Source organism: Choloepus didactylus, chromosome 13, assembly GCF_015220235.1.
Source record: "Choloepus didactylus isolate mChoDid1 chromosome 13, mChoDid1.pri, whole genome shotgun sequence".
Taxonomy (NCBI): Eukaryota; Metazoa; Chordata; class Mammalia; order Pilosa; family Megalonychidae; genus Choloepus; species Choloepus didactylus.
Genome location: NC_051319.1, coordinates 87,226,486 through 87,249,411, shown reverse-complemented (window position 1 = coordinate 87,249,411; position 22,926 = coordinate 87,226,486). Strand labels below are relative to the sequence as shown.

The following is a 22,926-nucleotide window of genomic DNA, read 5'->3' as shown; positions in this document are numbered from 1 at the left end:
ACAATAGTCTAATCCTTCAGTTCAGTCTTGCCACAGTTTGTCTCTGCCACTGACCCACAAGTCCTTGGTATTGGCGTATGGTTCCTGAGACTTGCAAGTGGGCCCCTCTTCCAGGCTGTGCACCCCGGGTCCTCTGTTGAGGGATGACTGGGCTGTGCCACAGGTGAGTGCCGTCCCCCCAGGGCAGTTCTGGGCTGCTGGGCTGTGTAGTGAGGCTCCCAGTCTGCTGAAATGGTGACTGAATGGGGCTTTGTTAATTCACACTGCTCTACCTTCCCAACTCTGGGACAATCAGCTGAGGTTGCAGGGAAGGCTAATGTCCACGCCCAGTTTTGCGGTGTGTGCCTGTTATTTGAAGCGCTTCCATCACACTGGGTTGTCTGGGGCAGCTCTGGGCTATGGGGCTGGCGATGGGCAGGAGTGTTTCCTGTCCACCAGGATGATGGCTGTGAGCGGACACCCCCCTTTTCTTGGGAAGTTGTGGTGTTTAGTGAATTTTCTCAGCCACTGGATTATTGCCTTTTGTCTCAGAGCTCTCTTAGTTCTGCTCTTGTCTTGACCTGCCCAAATTGCAAGTCTTTGAAGCTTTCTGTATTGGGCTTCTGAGAGTCATTGTTTTAGAAAAAGAAAAAAGGATTAAAAAAAAGGGCCCTCCTCAGAGATCTAATGGGCTATTGAAATGCTAAGAGACAAAGCAATTAGGGCCATTAAGGAAAGGTCCACAGGGCAGAGAGATCAGCTTTTCTTCGGGATTTGCATATGAGCCTCAGGGCCTGAGCTCTGCCCTTCCCCTTTCTGTGTTCACCAGAACTCCAAAAAATCCCCTCTTTTATTTTGGAGTTTTTCTTACTGTTTTTTGCTATGCCTGTCTCCTCTCTGCTGGGCTGGCTGCTCTCAGATTCTCTGGTGTCTGGTCTCAGTCTATCTATGGTTGGAGTTTGGATCAGTAGAATGAGTTTCTGATAAGAGCAGCCACTGCAGTTCTCCCTTCTCCTTCCCGGAGCTGACAGCCCCTCCTCCTACGGGACTGAGCCTGGCAGGGAGGGGTGCGGGTCCCCTGGCTGCAAAAACTTACAGATTTCGCTGATCTCAGCAGTTCCACGTTTTCTTGAGTGTTGTATGAAGTATGCCCAAAGTCAGATTGCTCTGTGGTGTCCAGTCCACGCAGTTCCTGGCTTTCTACCTACTTTCCTGGAGGAGTAACTAAAACATACAGCTCACCAGTCTACCATCTTGCCCCGCCTCTCCTCAAGTTTGCATTTTAAAACCATCCCATGGGTAAAAGAATGGAGAATGAGCTGCAAGGGCCAGTTAAGGGTCAGGAAGAACAGATAGGCAAGGCAGATGGACTAGGGTGGTAGCAGTGGGCTGATGTGAGACAGGTAGAAATGACAGATCTTGGTCAAGGACAAAAGTTCCATGATGAGAAGGAAAGTAAAGGCAGCTGGATGGGTTTCTGGACAGAGGGAGAGTGTACAATTCATGGCAACAGGAAGCACAATGTGGGGAACAGGTGTGGGTGCAGGGGAGGAACAGAAGGCCCTGGTGTACCACAGTCAAAGACACACAGGTGTCAGGGCTTGGTAGCTAATCTCTGGCATGTTTATGGCAACTAGAACCATAGAAAGGGATGAGATAAAACAGCTAAGAAGAGGATTTAAAACCAGACCCTAAGGAATAAAAACTTTTAAGGGGAAAGGAACCGTCAAAGGAGCCTGAGACAGGGAGGTAGCATGAAGACCAGGAGAGTGTGGTGCCACCAGAGGGAAGGAAGCAGAGGGCTTTCAACAGAGAGAGCAGGCGACGGTGTCCCATGATGCTAGAGATCAAGTAAGACAAGGACTGAGAGAGTCCACGCAGCTCGACAGGGAGGTCACTGGTGACTTTTGTGAGAGCAGTGTCATGGGAGTGGTTGGGGGCAAAGACCAGCCTGGGTGGAGAGGGAGTGAGCAGTGAGGAAATGGAGACAGGAAGACAGTCTAAATTTAGACTCAAGAATGGGGATGAAAAATATTCAGCCTGGGACCTTCCCTACAATAACAAATCAAGTGTGGATCTACCTAACATTGGAAATAACTCCAGATTTTTATGGGAAATAAAAGAGCTGTTTCGGAACGAATTACCTCAGACAAGAAAAGGCCCAAGAAACCCTCCCAAGATTTCTTTCAATTGCCTTCAAAAGTGGCCACCCAGCCGCCTGGAGCTAAAACTCCAACTCACTCTCAGTGGTATAGGGAAGATGATCTGGGGCATAGCAGATTCCAACCACAGCTCACTATGTTTTCAGCAGCAAGGGCAGCATTCAGGAGCGGCAATCACAGCCAGAAGAGCAGAAAGCCACAGTCAGGGAAACTGTTGAACACATAATAGGCGGTCCCAGGCTGGCTCAAGAAGCTGACACAGTTACTGTTCACACTTGGGATCCCACAGCTTTCTCCTGCTCATTCTCCCAACAAGTGCCTGGATGCTGAAGAGCAATAAGACCTAGTCCCAGCCCTCAAGGAGCTTACAGTCCGGTGGGGAATCTGACACCTTGACAGATGAAGATCCTACATTAGCTAAGTGGAGTTGAGTGGGCTCAGAAGCCTGGAGACCTATGACGGAATTCTCGCTCTGCAAGTTAGATGGTCTTTCTGAGCCTCAGTTTCCTGAACTGAAAAACGAGGTCATTATTTGCCTCCCCCTTAAGGAAACTGAGTGAATGTGAAGCTCTTAGCTCAGGGTCTGGCACCAAGGGAGCCCTCAATGAATGGCAGAACTGTTGTTGTTAATACAACAGAAATGGGCACTAGCTATTGCATAGCATTGAAAGGGCCAACTAATCCAGTCAGAGGAGGAAGTCAGGGAAGGCTTCCTGGAGGAGCTTGCAATGGATCTTAAAAGGAATGGTTGATGTCAGGCAAGTTTGGGTAGGGGGAGGAAACTCCAGGTAGAGGGAACCATGTCTTCCATTTTTTTTAATGTTTCTTAAAAAAGTTGTCAACCTCATCTCATGAACACAAAGCTGTATTTTCTGGGTGCCGATGCAATAGAAAAATCATTGGGCTTGAAATCAAAGAGTCTGGGCTTTGAGTAGAGGCTTCCCTGGTTTTAAGACTGCTGCACAAACTCGAATAGGGCTACCATTCCCCTTGGCCTCGGCCTCAGTTTCTCTCATTCACAAAATGCAGATAACAGCTGTCTGCACTATTCATTCGTTCAATCAATAATTATCAAATACCATATACAACAGTATTTCAGCCACTCTGGAAGACAGTTCAGCAGTTCATCAGAAAACTAAGTACTGAGTTACCCTATGATCCAGCAATTTCACTTCTCGGTATTTTCCCAGAGGACCTGAAAGCAGTGACACAAACAGATATTTGCACACCAATGTTCGCAGTGGCATTGTTCACAATTGCCAAGAGATGGAAGCAACCTAAATGTCCTACATCAGATGAGTGGATAAATAAACTGTGATACATACATACGATAGAATACTACACAGTAGTGAGAAAGAATGAGATTATGAAGCATATGACAACATGGATGAACCCTGAGGACATAATGTTGAGTGAAATAAGTCAGATACAAAAGGAGAGATATTGTATGACACCACTACTGTGAATTCTGTAAAAAAATATAAAACAACTGTCTTATATTGTAAAATATAGGGGACCGAGAGATAGACAGCAACTAGTGAAGGGGGAATGATAATCTAATAACAGATAAGATATTGAGGGTAATCTTAATGATCTGGGAATGCTCAGGAATGACTATGGTTTGTTAATTTTCTTGGGTTATGGGAGGAGCATATTGGAAGCAATGTAGTTATTTTAGGATATCTGTTTTTCTTATTCCTTTGTTTTGTTTTGTTTGAAATGCTTTTTTTTTTTTTTAACTTTTTGATAAATAAAGCTTAAAAAAATACCTAACCCTGTTATTTCCCAGGCATGATGATTCAGTATTCATTATTCCATGTTCATGATGACTTTACAGAACATTATTACTATGAATAAATGAAGTGGCTCTGAAAACTGGAATGCACTATAAATATATATTATAGTATTACTGTTTTTGACAACAGTGCCAACCAGATCCTAAATCTTCCAGAAATTGTTTCAAACTTCTGGTCTGCTGACAGTGCCTTGTTTTCAAGGAAGCTCTAGGTCAATGTGTACATCAGACACAGGTGTATGTCTGCTATTTGATGCCACCTTACCAGATCCTCTGTGGTCTGGTAATCAACCGTGACCAGGTATTTTGGCATTTGGTCATGCTTCCTTACGTTAGTTGGTCATTTCACATACATTTCAGCGGATCCACACCCTTCAGGCTTACGATGCAGCCTGATGAGCTTTTCCGTCAACATGCACTAAGTACCAAACACACATGGGGCATTGCTGTGAGGGGCTGGGGATACAGAGGCAAACAAGACTGTCCCTGGTCTGAAGATGACCAGTTTCATGAAAACAAAAAACAAAAAACAAAAAAAACTTAGAAACTAATATGATGTGGTGTGATGATTAATGATATAGATTAATGATATACTATATTATAATTAGAGTGATCAAGTGATCATTAAATTTATCATCCAACTAGGACACTTTTGAAAGTGACATGGGAAGGAGTGATACTAAATTTATACCACAGGACAATAGCTCTGAACCTGGCAAACTGAGAAGGAAGGTTCCTAGATATAATATAGAGGTCAAATGGTGTGCTGAAAGTAGTGGCGGATGAGTGCCAGAAGCAAAGCATATTGATATGGTAGCCCAATTCAATGTCACATCTTTGTTTTCCATGAAACTTTTTATGGTTCCTTGCAATATGTAATTTTCTTTGCACATTGGATCCTCGAGTTTTTTTGTGCCTTCTGCAGTTATAAGTTGAAAACTGCATAAGGATGATAACCAGATACCTGAACCTTTTTATAGTGAATATTTTTATTTCAGTATTGAAATTTAAGTTACAATACCAAATCTAGAATTCTATCCAATGGCCTGCTACGTAGGTTTATGTTAAAACTTCATCTAAAGGAATTCTCTCCTCAGGCTCCAAATGAACTGTCTTTCCAAGTGTTTTAATATTAAAACTTAAAAGCTTTCTTTAAGCTACCCTAAGGCTAAGCTAAATTAATTTCTCATTTTTAGAAGGGCTCTTTATATCCAGTTGTGAAAGGACTTCTACTTTAATGTGTATGACCATGGAGGTGATGCTCCTGGTAAGAGGAATTAGAGGAGGGACTCAAAAAAAGTCATGGGAACATCCACATTTGGATGTTAGAGAGTCACTGCCTTGCCTAAAAAGGGCCCCCTGCCAAGCCCTGAGGTAACTTCCCACCTGAAATTCACTTTGAGAATAAAGTCCAATTTGATTAATTCCCATCATCTAAGAAGTGAGCTTCTGTTCATAAATATGAAACCAGACTTGGCTGATGAGTTTCTCATCCATAGTCTACTGAGCAGCAGATGTTTCACTACACAGACGACATGACTTTTTCATCTTGCTTAAGGGACAAACGCAGGGCAAATCTCTGGCTTAGAGGAGAAGATATACATCTTATAATGATGGCTTAGTTTCATTCCATATTTTGGATGAGGAAATTTAAAAATGAAAGGAACAGGTCAAAGTTGGTTAAAAAAAAAATTCCTTATGCCAGTTTTCTCCCAAACCTAAAATAACAATCAGAAAGAAACCCAAACACATTTTTGCAAAAATACAAACTAGAGAACAGTAACAACAACTCCCTCCACCCAAATATACCCAATGGTATAAAACTTTTGGACCACGTGTTGAGTTCTGTACCAACCAAGAAGGGCCTGTTTATTAGTTGTTGTCTACATGTTAGCATCTATTATTCTTCATAATTGGAAGTGTATATTTCCTTCAGTCTTTTCCGGCAAACACTAAAAATTTGGTAAAAAAATTATTTTCTAAAGCATTTCTGAAAATACCTTACATATTTACAAAAGAAAAAGTTGTGCTAAGTCAAAGCGTGGCAGAGACCCTACTTCTCTACGACAAGATGATTTCAAACACATTCTCCTTCACTGTCACCAAAGAGTGCCAAAGTCATGTACCTACAGTCACCCCTAAGCAGTTTATGTTTCCCATGAGCTGCCGTTCATGATGTTTATCAATCCCTTTGATCATTAACTGTTTATTTATAAATTCTGCCAGCTGCAAGCATGCCTCTAGATGCCTGAATTTTTACTGGTTAAATATTACCACCACTTAGCCACTTGTGAAGCGCCAAAAATTAGAGTTAGCACTTATGTCACCTAAACAGTCTTAAACAGGAGACAGAACTTTTGGGCTCCTTTTACTTAGGAAAGAAAAGTCTTTTAATGAATTGGTATAACAGATGTATGCTGAGCATACAGGTTCTCTCTGGCATCCTTCTTGTGGCTCCATATCAAGTTTGAAATGTAGTTAAATCACTGGTTTACACTTAAGCTTGCTTATCTCTGACAATGGACTTGGACACATATCAAAGAACCTGCCCATCTGTGCTTGTCAATCCCTGACAGGCATGAGGCTTAGGGGTTCAATATAGGACTTTGTTGCTCGCTTGTTTAGAAACTCAGATGTAATGTACGAGCAAGTATTTGGATGAGGGTTCCAATTACTTATGATCCTAGGTAATCCTATATTGCTGCAGGGTTACTGGGTTATAAACTGCAGACTGAACACACTCTTTTGAAGGATAATTCATAACCAAGGGATAGAGATATATATATATCTATAAATAAAATATATGAATGCCCTTCAACTTGTTTGGGGAATATGGAGGATTTTTGCTTTAAGTTTTTTACTGATCTATTACTTTGAATAGCTATTGTATCAATTGGTAAAATTTCCAAATGGTAGAAAAAGTACAGAGGGGGAAAAAAAAAGTCTCCCTTCCCACTGACCCCCCTTCTCCAGAAGCAACCATCATTGTGAGTTTCTTATATTTCCTTCCAGAGATATATTTCGGCCCCCTTCCAAAAACAAATGGTAGCAAGGTATTCACATTTTTCCAAACACTGCTCATTTTCCCTAACAATGTATCCTGGCGATTGCTCCATCGGTACATGAAGAGTCATCTTACATCACAGAGATGTATGCCAACCTATTTAATCAGACCCTTACCGGTGAACATTTATGTGGCTTTCTATCCATTGGCTTTGAGTAGGACAGACTCTCAGAGCTAGAACAAGACAGAAGAGGCACTGAATGACACTGACATTTTGTCCTACCTACTGACATCCTCCTTTAAAACAATACCAATGTCTAAACAATGTGGAGAAGCTATCTGATGAACTGGCTCTTTGCCCTCCTGCTGTTACACATAGGAAAATAAAACTTCTCTCTTTCTAAACTGATTACTGGTTTCTAATGCACATATAAAATGCTAAGCCAAGTGCCTGAACTTAATAAGGGCTTGAGAAAATGTAAACTATTATTAACAGACACTTCAACGCCACTTTTTTGGAAACATCTTGGCCCCACCTAACGTTACATCTGTTGGAAATTTTGGCAATTCCTCCGATTTCCTGACTCCGATCTGTCCATGCACCTAGGTTTCCTGCATGCTCTGCAGAATGGCTTGTTACTTCTTGAGCACACCGTATTTTTGTCTCCCTGTTTGTGCTTGTGCAGTTCCACTTGCCTAGGATGTCCTCATCATCACACAGGTAATGTTGACTCGCTTTCCAAATGCAGCTCAGAGAGCAAGGCTAAGTGTCCTTCCTCTGGATCCCACCGCATCCTGAGCCCATCTCCATCGCTTGTCATGTGGCTCCTCTCAAAATGCATGGCTGAGGCAAATGAAGGAGAGACTTTGTCTAAGAGGGACCCTGCCTTCCACCCATCATCCTTGTAATCAAGCAGATAAACAGAAAATTCTATGTCTATTTGCTCTCCTCCTCACACCATAGTAAAAAGGATCTTTTAATATTTTAGCTAAACATTATACTCTATTTTTAACCAGAACTGATAGGAGAAACTTTATATATACAGAATCTGATTTATTTTTTGCATTAAACTATGCTACAGAAGACACTGTGCCACTCAAAATTGTTAATATAGAGATTTATATGACAAATTATTATAATTTGCAACTCTTGATGAACTGGTATGCTTTTTGAAAAATAGACAATTGAACTATATGCTCCGTCATATTTTTTTCCCTTCTTTGTCATGGCTGCAAGGTGGCTCAGGGCAATTTTATGCTGAATTACTCTCTTCCTCTCTCAGCCTCTGTTAATCTGCTATTTTTTTTTTTTTTTTTCGCTTTTCTCTATTGCATATGTATTTTTAAAACTAATGAGCCTCATGTTCCTGGATTTTGTTTGGTTATCAACAACGTTCAGAGAACAGTTGTCACCAGATACCTGGCACATGTAACACATTTGCTTGTACTGTCACCCAACTATGCTTTAAACACAAACACACCCATTCAGAACTTGTCAGCACACAAAGACTTGAAATAGAAAACATATTTTTGAACTTAATAATTAAAGGCTTGTAAGTCTTGAAATGGTGTCCCAGTTTTACTGGCAACAGGAGATAAGTGTGTATGTGAAGGTTGCCTGCACAGATTTCGAGATGGATACGATGCCCAAGCTGTAAAGCCATCATTTAATAAGTACATATAACCCAGTCCAGCCCTTAGGGGGACAATTATACCTGGATTCCAAGCAATAAAAGGAAGGAAAGGAAAAATATGAAAGAGGAAGTTCAATCTCCAGATCGCAAACAATGTAAATTAGAAATGCAATCAGTAGATACCAGGATTGTGCCTACACCAGAGATAAAGACTGGGCTTGTAAACATCCTGCTGTCACCTCTTCAAGTTGGAGGGAAATGTAGTGACAACCAGATGGTCAGCTTTTGAGGGAAAGTTTTTAGTTTTGTTTTTAATGGCAGAAATGAGCAAACCTAACAGGAAATCTCATAAGTATGAAAAAACATTGCTTACCTGGGATTAGAGAGCTAAGGAATGCTTAAAGACAGATTAGCACCTTTGCCAACATACTTGAAGTCTGAAGAGTTGGCTTTATAAAGTTAGAAAACTGGGAAGAAATCAGATGTGCTATAAAACTAGGTTCTCTTCCCCTCCCCTACTTCTGATGGAGGAAAACAGCCAGCAACTGCCTCCTAGCAAAAGAAGGGCTGTATCAGGATTATCTCTGAGTCTCTGTCAAATCTCAGGATCTCAAGCATAGCTTGCATCAGGGCTACTAACCTCAGACAGGGATGGGGGGCTGGTCCTCAAGATGATGGAAGAAGGCCTGTTGGCTTGGGGGCTATACAGCCTCAGTTCAAATTCCAGTTCTGCTGCCTCCCAGCTATGTAATCATGGGCAAGTTACTTTATCTCCCTGAAACCTACTTTCCCCATCTGTAAAATGGGGATACTGATAGTGGTTGTTTACCTTACTGGGTCATAAGGAAGATTAGATACTGTATGTAAAACCCCCGGCCTAGTGCCTAGCAACAGCAGATGGTCAATAAACACTTATGCCCTTATTTTTCCTCCCCTTGTTCATCCTGTATATTCTCTGTCCTTTGTTATATCTTATTCCAACTATTTCCTTCTGTCTTCTCCCCTCCCCCCTCTATTTCTCTTAATTTTGGCCTCTCTGACCTCTTTTTTAAGTACTCATTCCATGTTCCCTGTTCCCCCATGTTCTTGTAGATTTCTCAACTACCACCCCCACTCCCCCGACCATCATCCAGCATCTGAACTTGAGTGACACCAAAGAGTGGAGAGGTAGAAAGACAGCGTGATTGGAATGCTTCAGCTCTTTCCTTACATGTACGACTTCAGTACCTTGTCATTACCCAGTCAGCACCCGTGGAAGCTAATGAACAGAGTGGTGGACATGGGGGTTCTGCAATCAGATTGCTTGGGTTCAAATCCCACCCCTACCCCAAGGTAGGTTAGTTAACCTCTGGGCCTGTTCCCTTGTGTGTAAACTGGGGATTACAACAGCAGCTAATGCATTATGAGCATTAAATAAGTAAATACATATAAAGTACCTGGCACATCGGTGCTTAATTAATATTAGCTAGTATCATCATCACCATGATCACTATCATCATCCTATCTTACAGAGACTTAATTTCCCAACATTGTATTTTTCAACCTTTGAGAGCAAAATTTGTTCTCAGGTACCAGAGCATCAAACTAAAGTAGAATTTTCCAGCAGCTCAAAGTGGAATCAGTTCTTTCATGAGTTTTGGACACTGTCCCCACAAGTTAGAGACCCTTGCACAACAGACAGCAGAAGATGCCACTGCCCAGCAGCCTGCATTGGAGGAACAGTCAAGCTGCTGAGCCAGAGCACTCTGTTTTTGCATGTTCATGACTCTCACTGAAGAGAAGGGGACAGTATGTTAAGATTTCTTTTCCTCTGGTTAATCAAATTCTAAAGATGCACTCCTTGCAACACTGTCATTAAAACTGATGGAGGCCAAAACCTAGCACACTGGTGTTTGCCATATGTTCTCTAATGCTCTGTAATGGGGACTGATAATGAAAGCCTTTTCCCAGAAATCTGTTGTTTAAATCAATCAACTGTGTCCAGGGCTAAGTAAGAAGATGACATTTTCTTCCGTTTTTAAAACAATAAAATATGTTATTCTTGAAGCAGACCGTCAGTTAACTATGAATAAAATAGGAAATTCTGTAACAACCATTTGGACTCCAAAAAGGACATTTTCAGAGAACATACGAGGAAATGCTAGGAAAAAAAGCAGTACAAATCCATCTCTAATGGCTGCACTGTAAAGACATAAAATATGTGGCTAAGCCTAAGAAAGAAAGGCCCCGCTGTAGTTGACATCTGTGGTCTGGGGTGGTTTCCTCTGTGGCAGCCACCCCTTCTCACCCTCAGTCCATGTGCTCCGCATGGAATCTTCCCTTTCTCACCCAGTCAAGGATGAACAGGTGATTCCTAGCCCATCAGAGCATCACATCCCCCAGCCACAGAGACTGGTTAAGGGATGAGGATGTGATTTGGTTCAAACTGCAGTTAGGCCCACCCTGCTGTTCAGACTTTTGGGAAGAGGGGCTCTTTCTCTTCTGCTGGACTTAGATTTTTAAGGAAGTTAGTCTGGCTGGCAGCCATCTTACAATCAAAAGCAACGAGCTTATCTAAGAGTAGAATCAACAACCTGGAGGAAAACAGCTATGAAAAATGGCAAGAGTGGGCTTCCAAGAGCAACAGCTAAGCCCCTGGATCTAGCCTGCCTGAAACCTGCTGTCCCTGGTCCTCTCAAGTATATATATAAGACAATAAGTTCCATTTTAGCCTAAGTTAGTTTGGGCTGGGATTTGTTACTTGCAACCAAGAATCCTGGTGAGTAAATCTGTTCAAGGTGACACATAGGATCTTGAATATAATAACTGCCTGTACATTTAAAAGATGACACATAGGGAAGTTTATACTAATGCTCAGTTTCCAGAAGCATGTGAGAAGGACAGGAATAGCAAGCTCTTGATAGAGCCAGAAAAGTCCTGGATTGAGAGAAATGCAAACACTCCAAAAGCAAAGCCCCAAGAGTAACTTTAATAGTGTACAGTGCTCCATGACAATGTGTCAGCCTATACTTGAATGGCTGGGATGCAATTTCCATAGCTCACTTACAAGTTGAAAAAGAGAAGGGATGTTACTGATCTGAATGAAAATAAATACAAGGCTCAGTTTAGCAGGTTAGCACAGTAACTGAAGGCTAAACATAGCAACTGTGTTTAAGGAGTAAAAATAAGCAGGGATTTTCTATAAGGCTATGTGATCGCTATTTATACTCTCTCCTTATTAAACCCACCATGATTCTGGCCGGTCCCAATTGTCTTTGAGCTGCTCTACTCTCTCTGAGTGCAGAGGTAGTCTCTTAGCATTAGAGCCTGACTCCAAGGTAAATAGCCCTTGCTGAAATGAAAGCTAAAGGTGTCAGAATTTTTCTGGTAGGGCTGTAACGCAGCCAAGAGGAATATCACTTATTTTAAAAACCATTTTACTGAATTTTTACAATAAAAAGCTCAAAGCAAAGAGGATGAAGCAGACTGTTATAGGACCTTGGGTGACACTCAGAAATGAAAACAAGCCCTTTATGGAAGAAAATTTGGCCTTAAAAAAAAAAAAAAAAAAGGAAAGAAAGAAGAGTTCCAGATGGTGAGGTCTATTCAACTGTGAAGCAAAACTGTGTTGGAAATAGGGAATGTTTCAGGCAAGTCAATTATACAAGATAAATTGATAGAAGATGTTCCATCAAGATCTAGCAGGGATGAAATTCTGGAATGAGAATACAACATCACTAGGCTCTCCCAGCTTTAGTGCCTAAAGAAATAAAAATTGTATTGACACGAGAAATAAAACATTTTCAATATTATAGATGAAAATCGTATGTTTAGACAAAGTTAACAATGAGCTGCTCCCCACATGTCCCCTGTATGCTCTTGCCTCTGAGCCTATCCCCACTGTTCCCCTTGCTCAGAACATCTTTTGTCTCCTGCCTCTCTAAATCCAAACCATGCTTCAAGACCCCAGTTCAAGTACTAAAAAAAAAATACAAACCCCACACAGAGAATTCTAACATACACCACTTCCTCCAGATCCACTAATTTTAACATTTTGCCACATTTGCAAATATGTGCAAATCTATCTATCCATCAATCTACAATATATTAATCTATTAATCCATTTTCTGAACTCCTGAATGTAGGTTTTATGCATCATGCTCCTTGAATATTGCCATGCACACTTCCTAACAACTAGAGTATTTACTTATGTACCTGCCCTAAGTGCAGTTATCAAGTTCAAGAAATTTAACGTTGATATACAGCTTACAGTCTACATTTCAATTTTTTTCATATGTCTCAAAAATGTCTTTTGGGGCCTTTTCTTTCTCCTCCATTGTTACACCCCATCCAGGAGCACAAAATACATTAAATTTTGTCTCTTTAGTTGCTAGTTTTTTTTTTTTAAATTGTGGGAACATATATACAACAAACTTTCCCATCTCAACCTTTCCCAGGGACATGGTTCAGTGGAATTAGTCATACATATCCTGTTGCAGTACCCTTACCACCTTCCAAATTCTTGGTTGGCATTTTTTTGCTCTCAGCACTTTAAGTATGTCATCCCATTGCTGTCTTGCCTCTGTGGTTTCTGATGAGAAATCAGCACTTAATCTTATTGAGGCTCCCTTGTATGTGACATGTGGCTTCTCTCTTGTGGCTTTCAGAATTCCCTCTTTACCTTGACATTTGACAGTTTGATTATGATATGTCTTAGTGTGGGTCTATTTGGGTTTAATCCTGTTTGAAGTTCAGGGAGCATCCTGTATGTGTATACTCATGTCTTTCAGTAAATTTGGGAAATTTTTGGCCATTATTTCTTTGAATATTCTCTCTGCGCTTTTCTCTCGTCTCCTTCTGAGATTCTCATAATATGTACATTGGTATGCTTGATGGTGTCCCAAGGATTTCTCACTTTTCTTGATTCTTTCATCTTTCTGCTCCTCATGCTGGATGACTTCGTTTTTCTTATCTTCACATTCATTGATTCTTTCTGCTACCAGCTCCAATCTACTGTTGAACTCTTCTAGAGAGTTTTTAATTTCTGTTACTGTGGTCTTCAGCTCTATGTGGTTCCTTTTCATAATTTCCACCTTAGTGATATTCTCTTTGTGTCCATCTATCATTTTCCTGATTTCCCTTAGTTCTTTGTCAATGTTTTCCTTTAGCTCTTTGAGTATTTTTAGGACAACTTTTTAAAAGTTTTTGTCTGGTATGTCCAAGGTCTGGTCCTTCTCACTGATGGTTTCTAATGCTTTAATTTTCTCCTTTGCCTGGGCCATCACTTCCTGTTTCTTTGTATATTTTGTAGTCTTTTGTTGAACCCTGGACATTTTGATATTTTAATGTGTTAGGATTGGAATTTGACTCTGAGGAGTCTGTTCCATAAGCTTGTATCCAGCCAATGTTATGACAGAGCTTTCTTTGATTGCTACGAGCTACCCAAAAAAGAAAAGAAAAAAGGAGGAAAACCTCCTGCATCTTTCCCAGTCTGCAGATTGCCCATGTGAGTGCTCTCCTTCAGAGCTTATCCACATGATGAATTTAGAGAACAGCTCGAGGCCAAAGTGTAGGAGCCACCCTGATCCTTTCTGAGCATGTGTCTTGTCTTGGGCATGTGCATGTGGCCCTAGAGATTCCTGTTTATGCAGATACAGATGTTCCCTGTTTCCTAAGAAACTGTTTTTTCACGTTCCCAGGCACCGCACTGCATGTCCTACAGCCAACAATCCCTTAACCCAGGAAACCACTTGACTGCTATCCTATAGCATTCTGTAGCCGAGGTCTGTGAGCTGCCTTCTTCATGCAAGGCAAGTTCTGGGACACTGAGTCCTTCAGGCCACCACCAGATAGACTGTGCCAGACATACATGCTCCTAGTATGTGCATTAGAGTTACTCTGCTCCCTCTGGGACCAGGACTAGGGATCTGCACTGGGAGCATGGGCCGGCTCCATGCAAAGCCAGTGAGGGGTGGGGAAGGGGTCAGCGACGGTGCCACAAGATCTTACCATTTCTAAGTAGCATTTTTCTTGATTCTGTTCTCACCACGTTACTGTAGTCCTTTAACTGTTTCCAGGAGCTTCGAGAATGATATTCCTGTCGGTTCTTGCAGGTTATTCAAAGCTTCTGTGGAGGGATGGAGTCCTGAAGCATCTCACTCTGCCATCTTGATCAGGGCCTCTGTTCAAGTGTCATTTTCATCACAAAGCCTTCCTGACCATCCTACTGAAAGTCACCTCTCCTGTCTGGGAATTCCAGTAGTACTTTACCCTGTAGCATCTATCTCTTTCAGTCTAGTTTTATGGCTATTTTATATTTCTGATATCACTCATCATTAAGGGATCTACCCTCATCTAACTAATATTTAGCATAATGTGTTAACATACTGAGGACATTCAGTAAATATTTGTTGAATGAGAGAATAGAAAAGCTAAAGCCATAGTCAGGAATACTTTGGTTGAATTTCCTTGACCTAGAGTAAGGAAAAAGGAGCACAGGAAGCCATCTCTCTAGAGTTCCTCCCATTATTTCCAATCTGTTTCTCTTTGCACAATGGAATGACAACAACTGTTTTCCTCCATATGGTGGGGAACATGACTGCTAATAATTCCAGAGAACAAGACAGATTTTAAACCCAGCTCTGGTTAAAAAAATCTCCAAGAAAATATTCTGGCTCACCTGACTTGGTCATATGCTCCTCCCTTCTCCCCTCCCTCACACACACATGCACACACACACCATTACCAACTCTGGGTCATATAGAATTGTGGTGCAAAATTTACATCAGCAAAGCATTGAGTAACGCTACAGACAAATCAAATATAATTAAACACTCATGTTTTTATTGTAACCAATGGAAATCTTTCTAAGGTACAGGTACCTTTTTTTGCTACCTTCAGAAACAGAATATATCAAATGTAACTTACTTTACTGAGCAGTCAGGATTATAAACATCAATAATTTCAGTCTTGTGCGGTCATATAGTTGTGACTCAAGGGGCCTCTAGACGTGAAGATTAGCTTGCTCTTCATATATTCCTCTGATTACAGTTATAAGTATGTTTATCTCTTCTGTCCCTTGCCTCATCTGCTCTGTGAATGTAACTACCCTTGTAGAATGATTGTTACTTCCAAAATATTGGATGATGGGAAACCTAGGAACCAAGTTTGTTGAAAACGTGTGCAAAATAAGGTGTGTACTGGACATGTTGTACCCTCAGTTCCTGCTGAAAGGTTTATAACTCAGCCCCCTCTGGCCACAGATGACTAAACTGTAGAAGCACTTGACTGGGAGCCTGGTCCAAACGCTAGTAACTAGCCAATGAACCAGCTCAGCAGGTAGGTGAGGACAGCCAATCAGATTCTCTCAGAAACTAAGGCTGGCAGGAAAGAGAAGTACAAGGTGAAATACTACGGAAAGTGAAGCTAGTAGGTAGCACTAGAATCACAAGGGGTCATGGCAATCCAATGTTATGAGGAAGCACAAGCCAAGAGGGAGGAAAAAAGATACACTGAATGGTGGGGGAGAATAAGCCAGGTGGTAGTATCAAGCAGAAGCAACTGGACACCAAGAAGGACAGCACACCAAGTAGCCAAATGCCAGTATGTGGAACAAAAATGGCCACTCGCCTCCATCCTGGTCACCACCTTATTCCAAGTGGCCCAAGCCTCCCTGTAGCTCCCGGGCCTGACAGCCCTGAGCAGCCATTCTAGGATTCCTGATCGTTGTTCCCTTCTCATACTTCTTTGATCCTCTGAAGGGACCTGAGGGTGTATAACCAGGCCAGAAAGTTGTAGCCAGATGAAGTTGTGGATGCTTCTGGCTACTCAGAGAGCTTTTGGGCTGGCTGCTAGGTGTGTAACTGTGATTGGTCTAGACTGTTGTGGTGTGTGCGTTATTCTGACTCAGGACTGGATTCCCAAGGGCAGCCTGTCTTCTCACCCTTGCCCATCATGAGGCAGGACTCAGCATTTCAATACAACCCGCCAAAGAAATTCCAAAAAGTGCATTAACAATAACAGTTAACTTTTACTGAGCACTTATTATGTGCTAGAAGCCATGTAAAGTACTTTACATGAATTATTTCATTTAATCCTCACAACAACCCTATGTGGCAGATACAATTATTAATCTAATGGGGACTGAATCATATCCCCCACAAAAAGTAGCACAGTCATGTTCCAACCTCTCATCCCATGGGTGTTAACCCATTTGTAAATAGGACCTTTAAAGATGCTATCAGTTAAGCTGTGCCCAAACTGAATGAAGGTGGGCCTTAATCCAATATGGCTGAAGTCCTTAAAAACAAAGGAAATTGGACACAGAAAAAGAAAAAAAAAAAAAAAGTAGTCATGGAGAAGCAAGAAGCTGGAAGTCAACAGAAAGGATGTCACCACGTACATCACCAGATGACAGAAATGCCAAGGTCCTAAGGATTGCAGGCAGCCAGTCTCAGAACACCACAGTGTTTAGGGAAAAAGCACTGCCTTGATGATGTCTGGATCTTGGACTTCTCCTACCTTCAAAACCATGAGCCAATAAATTCCTATTGTTAAGTCAACACATTGAATGGCATTAGTTTTAGCAGCTGGGAAACAACCATATTCCTATTAAACAGATGAGGCTTTCAGAAGTCAAGCAATTTGTTCTTGGTAACACAGCTAATAAGTAGTGAAATAGGGATATGAACTCAAGTAAGTCTGCTCTCCCAGAGCCCAAGCTCTTAACACTGAAACAGATGGAATAAGGAGGAACTATCTCTACTGAAGACTTCATGAGGTGAAAAAGAAGATTCAAATCACACACCACGTAGGAGAAACTTCACATAATTTCCTTTTAAATATTTCTGTTCTTCCAAAGTTCCTCCTCCACTGACAACACCTCCATCTCTGGTCCCTCTTCTTTGCCTAGCCAATAAAAAGTGGCTTTTACTTCAACCTGTAAGCCCCACTCAACAAAACCAAAGCATGGCTCTTAGGGGTCTTGGCTCCATCCTCCAGCTTTGCACAGACATTCATTCCAGATTTACAGCTACCTCATGGAGCCAAGCCAGGCCCAGGGGGATGTGTAGGAAAGCATCCTTGGAAAGATCCTAGCCTCTCCAGACAAAAGGGGGCAAAACACATGGGTCAGCTCATCTGAGTAGAGACGGTGTTTTCTTTCTTCTCTTTACTACAAATTCTTGTATTTCCACATGAATCTGTAATAAAGAATAAGTTAGCATAAGGCTGTGGCAGCACAGAAATAGTGTTCTGCTTTAAATCACAGACATGGGTGCCCAATGCACTTATTACATATTCATTTTCTGGAAAAGTGTCTTAGGTTTCCAGTGAACAATTCTGCACATAGAGACCTAATTCTTCCCTAAGCATGTTGATTTCAGTGGGTTACACTGTGAACTTGTCTGTACCAGGCGCACCAAAACTGAGTACTAAGGCAGAAAGGTGGTTCCGACTGAGTTTCAACTGGAGCATTCAGGTTATAGCTAATAGAGCTCTGTACGGTTCAGTTCAGAGCTAGCTGTATTCAAAATATATCAGTGTAAGTTCTATTAAGCCTCCCTTTGTATTACAACTGGAATTGGTTACTGAATCATATCTTGAAAAGAAAAGGCTCCAGGAGCTAACATTTATGGCAGCAGACACAGAGCCTGGAAAAATCAGCCATGTATGCAAGGAAAAATACAGCAAGAAGTCCTTTCTTTGTAATGATGAACCAAGATGCTTGCTGGCGGGCATATGACATAATTGATTCATGCTGAAATTAAAGGTAGAGCTTAATAACTGGCTTGTGAGGAAGAAGGAATTTAATTCAGTATTTCCTTACAAAGAATCAGAAAAAGAGCTCTAACCCCTACACAGGAACTTGGGTGTTGCATGAAAATTTATTACCCAAACTTCCCCCAAACCAATGCAAGGTATAGTCTCTCCTCACTTATTCTTCCTGGCTACTCTGATTCAGGGTTTAAAGAATCACTAATTCCCAAGAACTTTCCTCTTCTATATAAAGAGAGAAAACAATCCTTCAAGGTATGAATTACATTTCAATTTAACAGAATATTTGGTATGTAGTTTTATGTAAGAAGTTGTTACAGAATTTTGCCATGACAAATGGCAGTAAACTGTTAGTTGTTTGGGAGGGAAAAAAGTACAAATATATCTTAATGGGAAATTCTCTTGGGGGGGTGGTAGTGCAAGTGGGACTTAAAAAATGTACCATATTCCAATGATAAAATTCCAGCCTTTCATTCCTTTCAATATATTTTTTTCTTTCTACATCATTCTTATGGTTCACATTTCAAGTATTTTGGTATCTGAAATGTTAGATCCATACAGACCTCTGAAAAAACACTCGTGACACTGCATCATCTTTTCTAAGTCCAGTGCTTGACAACTGGCGGAGCCTGAGAGGCTGTTTTAGCTAACAGGCTAAAAAAGTTGGGCCACAAAATAACTAGAGCTCTTCCTCCTCTACTTACAGTAAGCAGGACCAAGGAGTAACAAGGAACTGATAAGCTTCAAAGGAGATCTAGAAGATGAACTGGGGAGATGATGAGAAACTCTGCCTATACAATGTACAACTTCATTCAGCCATAAATATTTGTCAGTGAATGACCATGGCACTCATTTACTACTTAAAATCTGTCTTGTATTGGCAGCAATGCCTCCCCATGTTTGTAGATCTTATCAACTCCATCTGTGCTGTAAGAGCCTTGAAGGGAGGATATATTTTTAGTCTCTTTGGTTGTGCGGTGGAACAGTGTCTTAAACAGTAGGTGTTTAATGAATGTTTGCTAATTGACTGGGAAGGGATCTGTTTGTCAGATGGGGCTAATACTGATGCTAGCAAGTGTTCCAGGGTGCAGTTTGGCCACAGCAGCAAATATTCAACTGGAGGTGCCATGCTCCAAAGGAAAACATTAGATTACAATAAGTCTGGGTTTCACTGAGATTTCAGAAACGGTAGAGAGCAGAGCAAGAGCAATTGAACGGTGTTTTTCTGCTAATAGTGAAATGCTTGGGATCTTCCCCTGCGATGGTATGGGTTCTAACTGCTGCCTCGGATGGCTATACATGCGGGTCTTATCTTAACTGGATTAGCGTGTGCAGGATTCCCATGACTCCACTTCTTGATTCTTGACCTCCTGCCAGTTTATTTTCACTGTGACAACTGAACATCGTAAGAGCTGCCACGGGATGACTGAGGACATATTTCCTCTAATTCCACTTTCACACAAAGGGTCAAGAAAAGAAAGGGAAAGAGGATATGGGGGTGGGGGAGAGGACCGTTTCTCTCCTAGAGGAAGCAGAGAGTTACACGGACTTTGTATCATGAGGTGTATGTTCTAAGGCACAGAGCATGGAAGCGAAGGGAAGACATAAATTTCCCCTGAGAGATATACTTGAAGATAAAAAATCTCTTTCATGCTTCAGCTTTGTATTTGCCAAATTTCAAGTGATATTCTTCAGATCAAAGTGTTTGGGTTTTGGTCCTGTCAGTGATGTCTGACGAGACACAATGACAGACTTGTCAATTTAATTCTCCCTTTTCATCCCTGGTGCCCCTACCCTTAAATTCCAGTCTGCAAATTTCACCTGCTTAAGTCTTCCAAGGCTCTAAGGAGAGTGGTGAATGGGATAAACTGAACCAGGCTTTGCTCAAAACCTAGGATTATTTCTATCCTATTTCACTTGATTTTGTCACTAAAGAACAAACCAAAACAAAAAAACCTCTTTCTAGTCTGTCTAGTCACAAACAGTTTCACTTCCACTCTTACACGTAATAAAGCTGAAAAGGATTATAAAATTTGCCAAATTGTCCCTGTTTTCATTAGGCCGAGGCAGGTGCTTTTACTTGTGAGAAGGTGGGGGACAGGGATGAATGCAGGCACTGTAAGTGGTGTGTCTGAGGTTTCCAGGGCAACTGCTAATTATTATTGAGTAACTCTAATGTGTCTCCATAAAGGTCAGGAGTTAAGGTTTTCTCATTCTATACTCTGCTTTAAATGGAGCTTTTAAAGGAAATTGGGTAGAGAGGGGATGGAGAATGAGGATGAAGAACAGGTGAGAGAACTAAATAAAGCTCAAGATAATTGAACTATTTAAAATTTCTCATTCTTGGTTGGGGGCTGGGAGAAGGAATTCACAAGTAGCTGCTCAATGTTAAAAATGATTTTCTGGTTTCCTAAGTTAGGGTTTTCCAGTTTTAGTAAGAAATCTGAAATCAACCCAAACACAGGGATCTGACTGGATCTACTCTCCCTCCATAACAGATTTTCTCTGCTGTCCCCAAGAGCTAGCATTTACTAAACTGTCCTGGAGCCCTGGACAGTCCAACCTGGAGAGGACAAGTCATCTGGTCATTAAATAAATGATTAAAATGGCCCAAATTTCATTTAAAACATGCTAAAAGCATTAGTACTTAAAGTCATATTCTTCAATAGAATGGCATCTCACTATTGAGGAGATAAAAGTTTTAAAGGTAAAAAAAGGAATCTTCTCTGAGAAAAGTACAAACCTTAAGAAGAGATTGAAAGCAGAGTGATTTGAAAATGAGCAAATCTATTTTTAATTGAGCTTTTGAGGACGTCCAATCAATGCATGCACAAGTAAAAAATTCCAACACTACAAAAGGGCATACAATGAAAAGTCAATCTCCCTTTTACCACAGACCACTGCTCCCATCTGCTTCCTTCAGACAACCTGTGTCTTCCCAGAAACATTACAGACACGCACACATCTGTATGTGTGCATATCCCTGGATTCTTACATAAATAGGAGCATATTGTGCACACTCACAGTTTTCAAGGCTAGCTGCATATCAAAATCACCTAAGAAAGTTAATATACCAAATATACCCTATCTCAATGAACTATTCAGAGTCTCAAGGGATGGGGCCTAGGTGTTGGTATTTTTTATTTTAGGCTTCCCAGTGCTGTTAATGTGCAGCCTGGGTTGAAACTACAGATGTACGCTGCCCCATATCTTCTTTCCCCCTCAATGTACCTTTGAAAGTTGTTCCCTACCACCACACATAGAGCTACATTGTCATCCCTCTGCTGTCCTGCTCTGCAGTATTCCAGTCTACAGTGTATTTAGGCAGGCCTTTATTGGTGGTCATTCCTGAAGTTTCCACTCTCTCCCATAAGGCAGCAAGAGGGAATGAGAACGTCCATAAAGAGGCTATTTTTTCATTTTTCTGAGCATTTTTGACCCACCAGGGAATAGCCCCATCATCAGCTGTCTTCGGTTTGTAAGGCATATTGGAAGGAGCATTGAAACAATGCCTTTGTGAGCACCCCACTGCTTCCTTGTGAAGGCAGGGGATGAGCAAGGAAGAACCTGACCAAGTAAACACAGTGAATGACTAAGGTGCTGAATTTTGGAACAAGTTTTCAGAAACTGTTTTTCTTTTTATCATAACAATCAAATTTACATGGAGTCAGTCTGGAAAGGAATTCCTGAGGCTAAATTATCCCCCAGTGAAAACTCAGGACTGCAGTTACGTTCTCATCTAATTAGTGCAGTTCCAATTGGCTCCACCCATTGGCGAAACAATAGGGTGGATGGCTTGACAAGGTTCCCAAGTGTAAACACACAAGCCTGCTGACGTATGTAAACAGTTTGAAATCTGTCTTGTAAAAAGAGTACTTCTACTGATTTTTTTTTTTATTCTTTGTAGTTAATTCAGTTTAGGCATTTTAATCTATTTTTAATTTATTTTGACATTGTTATTTTTCATGTTTTTTTATCTGGGTTGCTTGGTGTTACACCAGGATCAAACAAATAAACAAAAATAAACACTGGGTATCCATCTATTGCTGCCACTGACAGAAATCAACACTGGGGGTTTATTCATTGGTAGGGGGTAGTTTAAGAGCAAATAATAATAAGGTAATAAAATAATAGTAGCAATCGATTTTTATTCACCATTCACCATGAATCAGGCCATTAACTAACTATTATGTAGACATTACCTCATCTGGCCTGCACAACCTTGAAGGTGGGTATCGTATTATTATTATTATCATTACTACTACTACTATTTTACGGAGGAGGTTTAGTTCAAAGAGAGCAAATAATTGGCTCAAGATTATATACTTATGAAGTGGCAGAGTCAAAACTTGACCCAGGAAGGTCCACTACCAGATTGCATGGGCTTTTCCCAAAACTGACTCATGCTTTGCACAAAGGGATTTTCAAGATACAACCCATTTCAAACTTCAGATAGCTATTTGTAGCCATAAATTTATGTATAAACTAAATCTCTGCTCTCTTGAAGGATCTCTGCCATGATAATACCAGCCATAGGAAAAAATACATTTTCCCTCCACAGAAGTAGAGCATTGGTTTAGAACAGCATTTTCCAAACTG

The 22,926-nt window shown here is 41.1% G+C and overlaps 1 protein-coding gene across 7 annotated transcripts in view; it reads right to left on the bottom strand.

The window, feature by feature from the left end:
• The window catches only part of ARHGAP26 (Rho GTPase activating protein 26), a 456,250-nt gene that overhangs the window by 54,667 nt on the left and 378,657 nt on the right, over positions 1-22,926 (bottom strand). Inside the window, exon 21 of one of the 7 annotated variants that reach the window (XM_037801457.1) lies at positions 13,819-17,753. The exons of the other annotated variants lie outside the window; for them this stretch is intronic. Within the exon in view, the coding sequence (XP_037657385.1) occupies positions 17,726-17,753 (28 nt within the window). The 3' untranslated portion in view covers positions 13,819-17,725. Of the gene's footprint in view, positions 1-13,818; positions 17,754-22,926 lie in introns of those variants that run through there. 7 annotated transcript variants of the gene reach the window in all.